Raw genomic sequence first — 14,967 nt, 5'->3', positions numbered from 1 at the left:
GCACTGTCCTATGGTAGCAGCTGCTTAGGACCTAAAATATTGCCTTCAGTGAGCATTTCCCTCTGGCCGACCACAAGAGATAACTCAGTCAGGTGGTTAGCCCTCCGCAGAGTAAAACCACAGCCTGCAAGAAAGTTCCGGAAACATCTGGATCGTGTCTTTATTCAGCCGCAGTCCAGCCCCATGGTCAAGTCCAGTTACCCTCCCTCCATCTCCCTGTCCCAATTTCATTATCAGTCAGGATCCCCAGTTGCTGAAACAGAATCTAATTCTGACTTGAAGCAGAAAATAAACAGATTTATCGGTTAGCTCTCAGAATCAACGGAGAGACCGGAAAACCCTGGCTCAGAGTTAGGCGGGAGAAGCGCAGGGGAAAATCACGCCACAGAGCAAGTCCTATGAACACCCACTGCTGCCAGCTGTATGGCAAATGACACCCCCTCACCGGACGTGGGAACCCCTACAGCTTATAGCCCCGCGGCTCCCAGGACACAGCAGTGACAGCCGCTGCTGAGCTCCCCAGAAAGAGCTGCCCACCTTGCCTTCTTCTTTGTTTCACTGTTACCAGCCTCAGCGTCCAGGGCACCAGCGTCTGCTGGACCGAGCCCAAAGGGGAATCGGGCTACTTCTGCCTCCGTGATGGAAAGCCCTGGATTCCCCAAGCATAGAAAGGGGTTGCAGGGAGGCAGGGGCGCCTGGTTGGCTCTGTCGGTTGAGCATCCCACTCTTGCTTTCGTGATCTCAGGGTTGTATGATCAAGCCCCATGTCTGGCTCTTGGTGCTCCGCTACAGGTCTGCTAGGGGTTCTCTTCCTCTTGCTCTCCCTGCACCCCTCCCCACATGTGTAAGTATACACACACTCTCTCTCTCTCAAATAAATAAATAAATCGTCTTTAAAAAAAGAAAACAGAAGGAAAAGGAAGGAAGGGAGGGAGCCAGAGATGTGAATGTGCTCCGTGCAGAACTCCAGTGTGCAGGGTGTGAGAGAGAGGGGGTCCCACCCTAGCTGGGGTCTGCCCAAGCCCGGGCTCTGGCCATGTGCAGAGCTTTTCCAGAGGGCGTCTGACATCACCCCAGTCCCCCCACGAAAGGAACACACACCCCAGGCATCTGCCACTTAACAGCCCCCCCTTCTCTCCTCCCTCATCCACTTACATTCGGTCACCCGCAGGTGCACAAAGTCCCAACCTGCAGACAGCTGAGTTGTGGCTCTCAGTCTACACACCCTCCGTGAACTGGCTGAGGGCCACCTCTGCCCAGGGTGGCTTGTGCACCCTTCTCTGTCACTGTCAGAGGAGGAGCCTGTCCTGCAGGCCCATTGGCTGTGAAGTCACCTTTCCCAGGCTGGGCTCACAGCCCGACCATTCCCGTAACTACACCTGGCTTTATTTCCAAGTAGTCTGCTCCGAGCTCTACCACCAGGGCAGTCCAGAACCTTCTGGTCAGGCACCATGGACACAATGGTGTCTGTCCTGCTGTCCCTGCTACTCCTTCTGGGGCCTGCAGTCCCTCAGGAAACCCAAGCTGGTGAGTAAGGAAACCAGGGTGGCTCTGAGGGACAGATGGGCTGGAAAAGGGCCTCTAGTGCAGCGGAGATTCCCAGGGATACTGTGGGAAGAGGTTCCCAGGCTGCCACCTAACTCAGCTCCCAAACTTCAAGAAGGATTGAGGGAGCCTCTGGACTCATGCTAAATGAGGCCTTAGAGAATCAGAAGCTAAAACCCTTAGCTTACAAATGAACAAAACCGAGACCACAGAGGTGAAGTGACCTGTCCAGGGTCACACAGCCAGGACGGTGCAGGAGCCACACAAGTAGAACATCCTGTTCCTTCTTTCTTCCAGTGGCTGGATGAGTCTGTCTGGCTCGTAGAGAAAGAGGGAACAACCCTCAGTGGCAGATGTGAAGGCAGGTTAACTGGAGGGCTGTAGAAGGAAATCTGTCCCCTCCCCCCTGCCATCAGACCACAGTGCTACCCATTAGCCCTGAAGGCAAGTTGGGGGAAAGAAGCCAGCTGGAATCTGGGAAGCACCAGAGTCAACACTAGAATAGGAAAATGAGGCTGTTTCTCGGCCACCAATTTCAGGATGAAGAAATGGAAAGTAAACTGTGCATGTTTGAAATTTATGACACTTAAAAACTATGAGAATATATGTTTTATTTTAAAATGTTAATCAATGGGGCGGCTGGGTGGCTCAGTGGGTTAAAGCCTCTGCCTTCGGCTCGGGTCATGATCCCAGGGTCCTGGGATCGAGTCCCGCATTGGGCTCTTTGCTCAGCGGCGAGCCTGCTTCCCCCTCTCTCTCTGCCTGCCTCTCTGCCTACTTGTGATCTCTCTCTGTGGGTCTAATAAATAAATAAAATCTTTTTAAAAAATTAAAAACAAAATAAAATGTTAATCGCATCCTACACCAAAATCTGTATTAGTCAGGGTTCTTAGAGAAACAGAACAACGAGGATGTATATAGAAAAAGAGATTGATTTTAAGGAACTGGCCAGCACGATTGAAATCTGCAGGCTGGAGATGTGGAGAAGAGTCAGTGTTGTTGCCTTGAGTCCAAAGGCAATCTGAAGGCAGAAAGGCAGAATTCTTCTTTGGGGAACTGGGCTTCTTTCTTGTGGCCTTCAACTGATTAGATGAGGCCCACCCACTGTAAAGGGTAATTTGCTTTACACAAGGTCTAAAGTTAATCACATTTAGAAACTAGTTACCAGGAATAATTTCAGCACTTGATCTAGGAATCTGCCATATGACCTCCAACATTATTAATACCAATGTGAACTGTATCACAAATTAATTATTGGAAATACTCCCCCCTCTCCAAGTTCCTGCCAAAATTCAAAGTGCAACCCTGGGAATTCTGAGATCCAGATCCTGGTCTTACCCTGTGCCAATCCATTCTAGGTCATCTCCTGAGTTTTCTGGTAAATTCTTCCTATGCATTCGAATTCTATGTCTTAGACTAGGTTATGCTCCAGTAACAAATTTTTTAGTGGCTTACCCTAACAAATGTTTATTTCTTGCTCATGTAAAGTGAATACAGATAAAGCAACTTTCCTGTCTTCCCTGGGGTGACTCAGGAATATGTCCTCTTTGCATCTTGGAACTCCTGCTTTCATCCTGAGGTCTCCACAGTCATCACATTTAAAAAAAGAAAGACAGGGGCACCTGGGTGGCTCAGTCGGTTAAGCATCTGCCTTCAGTTCAGGTCATAATCTCAGGGTCCTGGGATCAAGCCCCATGCTGGGCTCTCTGCTCAGTGGGGAGCCTGCTTTCCCCCCACCTCTGCCTGCCTCTCTGCCTACTTGTGCTCTGTCAAATATATAAATAAAATCCTTAAAAATAAATAAATGAATGAAAGAATGAATAGTTCATAGGGCCTCAGACCAGAAAAAAGACATCATTCCCTCTCACATCCCCAGACCTCAATAGCATGATCCCAACATATATACAAGGAGGCTGAGAAATATTATCTTCTTATGTGTCAAGAAGAAACAATGCAGTGAAGACACAGAATGGTGTCTAAAGTACCATCCCCGGGATAGACATAGGGCCCTTTTCATTTGAGTGAGGCTCCAGAGGGGCCCAGTGGCCACGGCCCCCTTCCTGGCCCTCTGCTGCCCCACGTTGGACCTCCCCTGCATGGACCCCACACCTCAAAGTCTTCTCTTTTTCAGGGTCTTACTCTCTGAGCTTCTTCTACACCGGGCTCTCCAGGCCCAGGGATGGCTTCCCCAGCTTCCAGGCCACAGCCTACCTCAATGACCAGGATTTCTTTCACTATGACAGTGAAGACAGGAAGGCCAAACCCCGGTATCCATGGAGCCAGATGGAAGGAATAGAGGACTGGAAGAAGGAGAGTGAACTTCAGAAGGCCAGGGAGGAGATCTTCATGGTGACCCTGAAGGACATCATGGACTACTACAAGGACAAAGAAGGTCAGTGAACAGTGGACTTCTGGGGTGGGGGGGTGTCTTAGCTCAATGGGCAGCCCTGCAGGGGTAAGTGGAAAGGGGTCAGCAGGATGAAAATAACAGAGACGAGGGTAGAAATTCGCAGGCACTCAGCATCGCCCCCAACCCCACAGCGCATCTGCTCTCCTCCTGCCCCATCCCATCCCCATCCTCACTCCCAGGTCTCGGGTCTCCCAGGAAGTGACGTCAGAGTCAGCTCTCATCCAGGCACGTGTCACCTCTCTGCCCCACCCCCTGACCTGCTTGAGGCTGATCCTACTTTAGAAGGCATCAGGCTCCTCTGCCTAGGGATGTCAGCGAGGGAATGAGCTAACCCTAGAGTCAATCAAATCTGGTTCACATCGTGGCCCAGCCAGTCACTAGCTGTTTGACAGTGAACATGTTCTTAATTACCTGGTCTGAATCCGTGAACCGGAACCTCCAAGGGATTCCATAAAACTTACCTCTGCAAATTCCATGAAGGCTAGAACCTCGTCGGTCTTGGTCTCCCTGATCGTCCCATCACCTGGGACAGCCACGAATAACCCGCTCCAATGAAATATATTGAATGATTGAGAGAAAATGCCTCACGCAAAACGTGGCCCATACTGGGAGCTCAGTAGGGACTGACTTCAGAACCACACACTGATAGAGTTACATGGAGTCCTGAAGATCCCCCTGTCTGTAAGGAACAGACTTGGAAGGCCTCAGACTTGTGGTAGGAGGAAGATAGGGAGCCGAGACACCCCCACCCCCACCCCCCACCGCCGGTCTCCTGAATCAGTCAGTCACAGGCTGGTGAACTCTTGATGCTAAATCATCATAGGGTGAGGGTCGAGAGATGGGCTTCTTTCTTTCTTTTTTTTTTTTTTTAAAGATTTTATTTATTTATTTGACACGGAGAGAGAGATCACACGTAGGCAGAGAGGCAGGCAGAGAGAGAGAGAGAGAGAGGAGGAAACAGGCTCCCCACTGAGCAGAGAGCCCAATGCGGGGCTCGATCCCAGGACCCTGGGATCATGACCTGAGCCGAAGGCAGAGGCTTTAACCCACTGAGCCACCCAGGCTCCCCAAGAGATGGGTTTCTGAGCACAAAAATGCCTAAGAAGCTATGTGGAATCTGAAAATGTCCTAAAGGAGGCCAGAGCCATGCACAAATCTGAAGGATAAGAAATGGGAAGGCCTGATAAGGAAAATGGCCCTCACTGTGCATCAGAAGTAGGAGAGGGTGAGGCACAGGGGCCCGGGAAGGACCCCACCAGATATCTGATTGGCTGGAATAAAAATGCTGAAGCAAGTCATTATTGGTAAGGAGAGGAACGGAGGGTGCGAGAGAATCATGAGCATTTCCTGAGCACCTACTGTGTGCCGGGCACGGGTGTTGATGCTGGTAACGCTCGCAGCAACCCTCCGAACCAGTACAGTGGCCGCTGCTGTTTGCAAGCTGAGGAGACCAAAGCAGGGGGAGGTTAAACGCTCACATTCAAGCCAGATCGGGGCTCAGAGAGATCTGCGGTCTGAGCCCAGGGAACTTGAAATCACAGCGCTAATCGGTATCGGGTCCACACTGGTCCTCCCAGAGGAGGCCAGGTTCTAAGACTTGTGGCTCCCTGGGCAGAGAGGCGGCTCAGAGATTCCTGATGAGGACAGCAAACCCCAGGAAAGAGTTTACTCATGTGGCGACATCAGCTCCACTTAGAACAGAGGGAAAGAAGGAGAGATTTGGTAATCTGTATAAAACTCCAGATAATTTCTGTTTAACTTGGAGATAGCACTTCAGTGTGGTTCTGTCGGTTCCTAAGAACCCCCAGGGTATTCGCAGTTTACTAAATGAGATGACAGCAGGAAGGGGGTGGGGGGGCTGGGAACCCCGTGTGTGGTCTGGTCTCCCTGACCCTCCCTGCCAGGAAGGATGCATTTCAGCCCGGAGGGGCCTGAAACACCAAACCAAAGCACCTTTCCCTCTTCTGCTCTATGACGGTCATAACCCATTCACCAAAATAAAGGGACCACGTGCTTCGATCTCCAAAACCTTGCTTCCTGTTGTGTCTGCAAACTGTGTAGGAGGGAAAGTTATTAAAACGCAGCACAGTGCGTGCCAAGCTGACTAACTTCCCGCGGGGGTGGCTGGGGAGGGTGCAGGGTCTCACACCTTTCAGGGAATGTTTGGCTGTGAGCTCCGGAATGACAAAAACAGCGGAGCATTCTGGAGGTACGCCTATGACGGAAGGAACTTCATCGAGTTCAACAAAGAAATCCCAGCCTGGGTCCCCCAGGACCCCGCCGCTCTGATCACCAAGCAGAAGTGGGAGGCGGAAGAAGTGTACGTGCTGCGGGCCAAGGCCTACCTGGAAGAGGAGTGCCCGGCAATGCTACGGAGGTTCCTGCAACAGGGCAAGACCTACCTGGACCGACAAGGTACCCCGCTTCCTCTGTCCTGCTCCCGCACGCTGAGCTGAGAAAGACCGAGGTGATCTCAGGCTGGGAGTGCGGTGGGGGGGGGGGGGGCGTTGGGGGGGGGGGGCATCTCCGGCCAGTCCCATGGTGGTGTCTCTAGGACATGCCTCCAGGCTGAGCTGTGCATGCAGGCAGGTGTGGGAAATGCCTGCCTGTCACAGCCTGGTTGTCGCAAGCCTTGGGTTTGGGAAGGAGTGAGAACGAGCGTCCTGTGGGACAGAGCAGGGAGGGGTCTAATGGATAGAGCCACAGGCAGAACTAAGGCATGGAGCTGAGACTGGGGGAGGAGGGAACCTCAAAGCTCACTCAGATGTTTGGGAATAAACAGAAAAGTGTATGGGAGGGTAGTCACAGTTTCTTGCCATCAGATGTCAATAGACGGTGGAGGGACGGGGAGCCCAAGGGCGGCGGCGGTCATTCCACATTCCACGATCCAACGGGGAGGCTCCTGGGAACCCTCAGCCTTCCCTGATCTTCGCAAAGTTTCCCTGGGGAGACAGACACAGAGCTTGGAGTTCTGCCCATCACTGACCCCCAGAGAGGGGAGGGAGCAGGGAGCCATCGAGAGCAGGCTCTTGCTATCCACGCTCTGTCCCTCCACAGATCCCCCCTCCGTGTCCATTACCAGTCACGGGACCCCAGGAGAAACTCAGACACTCAAGTGCCGGGCTGATGGCTTCTACCCACGAGAAACTGAGCTGCACTGGATTCAGGGGGACGATACACAGCAGACTGAGTCGGGGGGAGACGTGCTTCCCAGCGGAAACAGCACTTACCAGTCCTGGGTGGTAATGTCAGCTTCCCCGCAGGACGGGACCCCGGATTCCTACTCCTGCCGTGTGAAGCACAGCAGCCTGGCCCAGCCCCTCACTGTGGTGTGGCCCAGAGGGAGGGCTGACGGCTCCGAGGGCCCCCGGGGACAGTAGCCACCCCACCTCACAGCAGGAGAGACGAGCTAGGGGTCCGAGCTAGGGGTCCGGTGGTGAGTTCAGACACTCGGAGGAGGGAAGACTCCAGTACCGGCCCCTGAGCTGACTCTGGGCTGAACTGACTTACAAAGCCCCATGATCTGATCTGTCTGATCTAATCGAATCAAATCCCCAGTAATCCCCTTGCCTAGCACCCAGTGTAGAAAGGTGTTTTTAAATGGACATGATATAAAAATGGGAGTAGATATGACCCTTCGTCCTGTTTTCCTAAGCCTTCATTCATCTGAAATTCTTGTATCCACTCAAAGCATCCTGCCCTGGCGGGGGTGGGGGGGTGGGGGAGGAGGGTCCCTCTGTGCATGGCATGGATCAGCTGGGCCCTCAGGCCTTGTTCAAGAGCCCACTGGGGACATCTCCTCTGTTGTGAGGTCGTAGACCCTCTTTAACACAAACCCACGTCTCTTCTGTGCCTCAGTGGCCCAGACTTGCCTCCTCCCTGAGACGCAGCCCTCCTCCATTCCAGGGGCTCCACCTTCCGCACACCTTTGGGCCTTGGAAACTCCCCAGACCATAGCTCATTGGTTTCCTTCCAGATTCACTTGAGTGTGTTTTTGTTTTGGTTTGGTTATTTAACCCAGTTACCCACCACCCTCCACAGGTTTAAAAACCCCAAAGACACAGCAGGGCTCCCACACCTGACCTTTCTATGAAGCCCATTTGCGTGACGCAGACTTCCTTCCCTTTCCCTCCCCGGCCCCGGCCTCCAAGCTGATCTCCTTAAGGAAATCACCCCGAGCGTCCAGAACTCTGAGCCAACCCTTAATCTTTCTTGAGAGCCTGAATGTGAAGGTTCGTCTTGTTATTTTTGATACTTTGACCCAGTACGGAAATCAAAGCCGAAGAAATATCTCCTCAGCCTGTGTGAAATCCACATTCCTCTCCTCTGGAACCGGATGGGAAGAAACAAAAAACAAAAAAACAAAACTCCTGTTTGAACAGTAGAGGCTGCAGAGGAAAACAATCCACATAGTCAAGAAGGGAAAATATAGCCATGAACAGATAAAGAAAACCACGTGACGGGAGAAGAATTTCAGATCAATAAGGAAACCCAAAGTCCACAGGAACGGGCCAGGCTAAGGCAGACTGGAAAGCGAGATCCCACCCCACCACAGCAGGAGAGATGGGTTGGGGTGGGCAGAGACCCCAGTCCTGGCCAGCTGTGGGGGAAGGGAAGAGGGACCCAGAGCCACTCAGACACCCAGAGAAGTTTCCTGGAGGGATTCAGATTTCAGAGGAGGAAGTGAAGACAAGCTGCCAAGACAGCTGCCAAGAAGAAAGAAAAGATTGTTCCTGACCAGTGGGGCGTGAGATGGCTGAGGGGAGGGCCACAGGGACCTGACAAGGGACATGAGTGATGGTGGGGTTGGACTGTGGAATTTGGGGCATTTCCAGGCAGGATCATCAGGGAGGATGAGGGACCTAGAGGAACAAATGTAGATCCTTTCATGAGCACCTCCTGCCCGCCCAACAGAGAACCACCAATGGGGGCGCCTGGGTGGCTCAGTGGGTTAAGCCTCTGCCTTCAGCTCAGGTCATGATCTCAGGGTCCTGGGATCAAGCCCCGCATGGGGCTCTCTGCTCAGCAGGGAGCCTGCTTCCCCCTCCCCCTCTGCCTTCCTCTCTGCCTACTTGTGATCTCTCTCAGTCTGTCAAATAAATAAATAAAATCTTAAAAGAGAGAGAGAGAGAGAACCAGCAACAGATTCTCCTGCAGGCAGGACCAAGTTCAGGTGCTCTTTGAAGATGCCCCACCCCAGGAGGACCTCATCGCCACAAACTCTCTCCTTGGCCATTCCTCAGTCACTTAGTACTACCTTGTCTCTCTCGAAGATTCCTCTGGAGACAGTTCACCAGCTAGACTGTAAGGATGGAGGGCTCGGGTTTACGCAGGAGATGTCACCAGGATACAGGACTTAATCGTAGTCGCTGTTAAGGTCCTCTGCAATTTGGCTGAACGCTGCCTTTCAACCTGGCTTGTCACTAGAACATGACAAACAGATACATTTAGAGTTCTCCATTTCCTTTGCTCATGTATTGTGCATTCACTCAAGAATTCTATATTATTTATTTTCTGCTTGGTACTCTAATAAAGACCAAGCAGAACAAGTGGGTGCCTCCCCTCCCTGCGTGGAGTTTACCCACTTCTGCTTATTAAAACAATATCCTCTGTCAAGGTTCAACCCACATCTTACCTCCTCCCGTGACCACCACCATGATCACTAATCCCAACATAGACTCGTCCACGCTGTGATGTCTCTCAGAAATATCAGGGAAGATTTCCAGAAAGAGACAATGAGTAAAGCCAATGGCCACACCATCTCAGCATCCCAGACCATTCTCCTTTTTGTTCCTTTCCAAGTGAAAGGAAAAGAATCAAAGATGGGAGTATCTGGGGAAAAGGAATTTGGGGCAGAGGGCTCAGCAAATGCCAAGTCCCTAGGGCAGGAACAATTGTGGTGTTTGAAAGGCAGAATAACGACCAGTGGGCGGGAGCATCATGAACACGAGGAGAGTCAGAAGATGTGGAAAAGGCTGGTAGCAGTCAGATCCTGCAAGGAAGGCATGGTTAGCCTTGAGAAGGAGTTTCTACGGCAAATGGCCTCACCTGGTAGGTTCTAACCAAGATGGCGATAGGATTTGCTTTAGTTTTTTGGTTGTTTTTTTTTTTTAAGATCTTATTTATTTGAGAGCGAGAGAGAGCAGGAGCAGGGAGAGGGCCAGAGGCAGAGGGAGAAGCATCCTCCCGGATGAGCGGGGACTCAATTCTTGGATGCTGAGATCATGACCTGAGCCTAGGTGGGAGGCTTAACCCACTGAGCCACCCAGGCGCCCCTGCCTTAGGGTGTTAAAACATCGCTTTGGCTGCTGTGTGAGGAAGGGACAATGGTGACACAAGGATGGAAACAGGGAGACCAGAAACAAGTCCCGGGGAAGGACTCGCACTGGAATGGACTGGGATGGGAGCAGCTGTGAAGGTAGCAAGCAGCCAGAGTTCAGGATACATTCTGGACATCAAGCCTGCAGGACTCGCAGATGGACCCAAGGAGCCCTGAGTCTGCTGAGGGGTTAGATATGAGCTGGGCGGGGAAGACCCGAGCGGTGACTCAAATTCGAATCCCAGGTCTTGGATCTGAGTCATTTCTGGAGGTCCCCTCCTGGCAGGCTATGTCTCACGCAGCCTCCTGCCTGAGCCCCCTGGATGGCTCTCACTCCACCTGATCCCTACGGCACCTGGAAGCTTCCTGCTTCTCATCTGAGGACACATTTTCAAGATGAAATAGAATATCCGGAATAGAATACTCCCAGTCCCTGCCCTGGTTTCCAGTGTAACTCCCCCCAGAGTCAGCCTCCAAACCAACCCGTGCTCGTCCTTTCTGCGTCCTTCCTCGCTCTTACAGCTCAGATCTCTGTCTCCTCTCCCACCAGCCCCGAGCTGCAAGCTAAGATCCCAGTTTCGCTTCCCGTTGGCCTCCTCCCCCTACCGGGCCCCACCCTCCCTGGACACTCTCGGAAGAGCTGCTCCTTCCAGACCTTTCTCCTCCCCGGCCCTCCAAATGCAGCTTCGGCGTGGTCCACGCGCCCCCTCGTGGTGGAAAGGCAACGGTACAGGCTGGTCGTGCTCACCTGGGGGGGTCTCCCCCACGCCTGAGTGCGAGGAAATGTACGCGCACCCCTGGAACCCAGGAAGCCAAGGTGGCTGGATTTATATCCCTGACAACAGCAGAGCTCCGAGAAGCAGAAATGCTTTCAACATGGTTGGTGAATAACTGCTTTCGATCATTCCGAAACTAAGAGCCAGCAGAGAGAGGAAAAAATCCAACTGAACGCTTGCGTGAACACGCCTTCTTGGCCCTGCTCCTGCCGGTGGCTGCCCCAGACTCTGTTTCCTTCTGCAGACCTGACCCGTTACACTCTCGCCTGCTCTGGTTCAAGGACTTGCGTTTGGCTTTGCACTTCAAATCCCAGTGCCAACTTCAGGGAGTTACGTTACTTAATGAAACATTAGCACATTCCCATTAATGTCAAGAATAAAAGAGAATCCCTATTTCCACAATTATTCAGGATTTTTCTGGAACTTCTAAGAATTCCTTAACCCAAGAGGAAATGGGAAGTTCAAATATTAACCACCATGAAATGAATTGGCACTTATTAGCAGACGCTCTGCCTTCCTACCCAGAACACTCAAGAAAATCAATGGCCAATTCCCTGAAATAAATCAAAGACTTCAGAAATGTGGGCGACAAGCAAATACACAAGATCAAAAGATTGCGTATGTACCAACACATAGTTGGGAAACACCAAAGAAAAAAGGGAACCCAACCACAATCTCTTGAAAAGGAGTACAAATAAAGTGCCCAGGAATGGCTAGGAATTTCCTCGGGGTTGATAGGTCAGTGGAACATGGCAGCTCTTGATCTCAGGATTGTGAGTTGGAGCCCCACGATGGGTGTGGAGCCTACTTTAAATAAATAAATAGGGTTTTTTAAAAAGAAGAAGAAAGAAGCCCAAAGTAAAAGCAAAATATTTCCCAGGTAGTAATGTTGCTTAGGGACCACCCAGGCAGACAATTTCCTCAAACTAAAGCTGCCTGGCTGGAAAATTAAATATTAATAGCTGTACGTTAATAGTTGAAAGGAAATGTGGGAGCATGAGGGTGACCCCGAAATACTTTCCTTATACATGGTGTTCTCACTTCTCTACGGCCCATTAACTGCCTTGCCTTCTCTCAGCCATGCTGTCCCACAGATGTCTCCTAGGCTCACAACACCTGCTGAGGGAGCAGTCCGCTTCCCTGGACCCTTGAGCACCCAGTCCTCCCTCGGGCGAGTCAGTGTCAATGTCAAATTTCCTTCTCAGGCTAAGCGGCAGAACTGGCCCCTATCAGGATTCAGAAAGGTGTTTTCTATCTAGGCGGTAGGCTCCGCTGCAGTTGCACCGTATTGCCACGAGAGGGCACTATGTGCCACGCTAACGGCTTGGGAGAGGCTCTCCCAGGAGCTTTAAAGACGTGTAGGGCTGATGAGAAGCCTGGTTGGCCCGGCTCTTCAACTATGTTTGCTGATCCCTTTTATAATTCGGAAGTCATCTCACTTCGTTTTCACAGCTGCCCCCCAAACATTTCCACCTGAATATCCTGAAGACCCCTCAGAATCGCGAATTCAAATACCAGCGTGATCTTCCCCTTCCAACCCATCCCTAGAGGAAAACAAAACAATTTCCCCTCTTCCCCTCCCCCCTCCCTCCTTCTCCCTCCTCTCTCCATCCTCCCCCTCCCCCCTTCTCCTCTTTCCTCTTCTCCCTCTCCTTCCTTTCCCCCTCCTCCGGATTTCTCCATCTCCATTGAGGGCATCCTTGCCCTCCTAACCATCCAAATTAAGACCTTTCGTTCCTGTCCCCTCCCTTTCGTCCCAGACAGCCTAGATGTCACCAAAACCAAAATACGCTCCCATTCCCGTCCTTTTCTCCACCCAGATTGCTCCTGTCTGACTATGCCTCCCTGGGGTAGTGTGCAGTCCTCGCCAGTCTCTGGCCTTTCCTATCGTCCTTGACGCCCTGACAACACAGGTGAGATCATGTCATTTCCTTCTTTAAAGGTCAAGAAAGGTGGAAAAACCAACGCGTCCATAGAAGAGTGACTAGGTAAACAAAATGTGGTCTAGCTGTACGATGGGATATTATCCAACCTTTAAAAAGTAGGAAATTTCAGAGGCACCTGGGTGGCTCAGTGGGTTAAGTGGCTGCCTTCTGCACAAGTCATGATCTCAGGGTCCTGGGATGGAGCCCCACATCGGGCTCCCTGCTCAGAGGGGCGTCTGCTTTTCCCTTTCCCTCTGCCTCTGCTGCTGTTTGTGTTCTCTCGCACTCTCTCTCTCTCATATAAATAAATAAAATCTTTTCTTTTAAGATTTATTTGACATTTATTTATTTGACAGAGAGACAGAGATCACAAGTAGGCAGAGAGGCAGGCAGAGAGAGAGGAGGAAGCAGGCTCCCCGCTTAGCAGAGAGCCCGATGTGGGGCTCGATCCCAGGACCCTGGGATCATGACCTGAGCCGAAGGCAGAGGCTTAACCCACTGAGCCACCCAGGTGCCCCAAATAAATAAAATCCTTAAAAAAAAAAAAAAGCTAGGAAATTCGAACACATGCTACAACACGGATGAACCTTGAGGACATCATGCTAAGGGACAGCAGGTCTTGGATTCTTCCAGAACAAACTGTTGGACCCAGAATAGTTTTATCAATAGGCCAGGCTTTTGAGACAACTGTCCCAGCACGTAGCCAAGGATGTGACAGAGGGATCTACTTCTGACATACGCTGATTTGAACTAAACCTTTAAATCAGACACTTCCTTGGTCTCTAATATCCATTTTTTAAAAATATTTTATTTATTTATTTGACTGACAGAGATCACAAGTAGGCAGAGAGGCAGGCAGAGAGAGGGGGAAACAGGCTCCCTGCAGAGCAGAAAGCCCGATGCGGGGCTCCATCCCAGGACCCTGAGACCATGACCCAAGCGGAAGGCAGAGGCTTTAACCCACTGAGCCACCCAGGCGCCCCTCTGATGTCCATTTTTAAAGAAGGGAAATGTCTGGGCTGAGTTTATTTTTCTGAGTAGATCTTTTTCCTGAAAGCAAGGGAAGTTCTCCATCTTCGTTCTCTACTTGGGAATAGCTTTGCCTAAAAAGTAAAAGGCTGGCATTCAGGTTTCCAAACAAGGCTTTTTGGCTTTGGTTACTGCAAATTTGTCTGACGTTGCTTCGTGCCACTAAGAGGACACACCAGCAGGGAGTTAGTCAGCTCCGGAGCCACTGCTGGGTCTTATAGCTCCTATGCGAGCACTCTAGGCAAATTATTTATGTTCTTACGTTTTGTTGTTGTTTTTTAAAGACTTTATTTATTTATCTATTTATTTATTTATTATTTGAGAGAGCACAAGCAGGGTCATGATCAGCTCAAGGCATGATCTCAGGATCCTGGAATCAAGCCCTTCTTCAGGCTCCGCACTCAGCGCGGGGGGGGGGGGGGGGGGGGGGAGTTGCTTGTGATTCTCTCTCTCTCTCTCTGCCCCCTCTCCTGCTTGCACGCGTTCAAGCTCTCTCCCTCAAATAAATAAATCTTTAAAATAAAATAAAATGTCGGCTATCAACAAGCTTGCAGTTCTGCTGCTGTTGTCATCAGTCTGATTAGCCCATCAGGACCCAAAGAACGAAAATAGCGCTTCCTGATGTGAATATAATGCAAGCACGTACGAAACGTTAAATTTTCTGGTAGCCACATTTTGACAAGCAGAAAGAAATAGTAGAATTGACTTTAATGCTATATCTTATTTAATGTGGTATGTCCAAAATATCGCTGCCACATACACATTTTTAAATTATTTTTAAGCTATTCAGTGATATATTTTGCACTTTAAAATTAATTAAAATATTTAAATTATTCATTTTAACTGTTACTGATATATCTTAGGTTTACCTTCCTTTTTTACATATGAAGTCTTTGAAATCCAGTGTGCGTTTTACGTCAGAGGACACCTTGATTGCGATTAGACACATGTCAGGTGTTCAGT

At 50.7% G+C, this 14,967-nt stretch overlaps 1 protein-coding gene across 1 annotated transcript; it reads left to right on the top strand.

Annotated features, from left to right (window-relative positions):
* The first annotated feature begins 1,370 nt into the window (after positions 1-1,370).
* On the top strand, positions 1,371-7,588 carry AZGP1 (alpha-2-glycoprotein 1, zinc-binding). The gene is made up of 4 exons (XM_045992658.1): positions 1,371-1,527; positions 3,677-3,937; positions 6,095-6,370; positions 7,013-7,588. The coding sequence occupies exons 1-4, from the start codon at positions 1,452-1,454 to the stop codon at positions 7,333-7,335; spliced, it is 936 nt and encodes a 311-aa protein (XP_045848614.1). The 5' UTR covers positions 1,371-1,451; the 3' UTR covers positions 7,336-7,588.
* Positions 7,589-14,967: the final 7,379 nt, after the last annotated feature.

This window comes from Meles meles, chromosome 21, assembly GCF_922984935.1.
Source record: "Meles meles chromosome 21, mMelMel3.1 paternal haplotype, whole genome shotgun sequence".
Classification (NCBI taxonomy): Eukaryota; Metazoa; Chordata; class Mammalia; order Carnivora; family Mustelidae; genus Meles; species Meles meles.
Note: the sequence above shows the minus strand (reverse complement) of the source record. Positions and strands in the feature narration are given on the sequence as shown.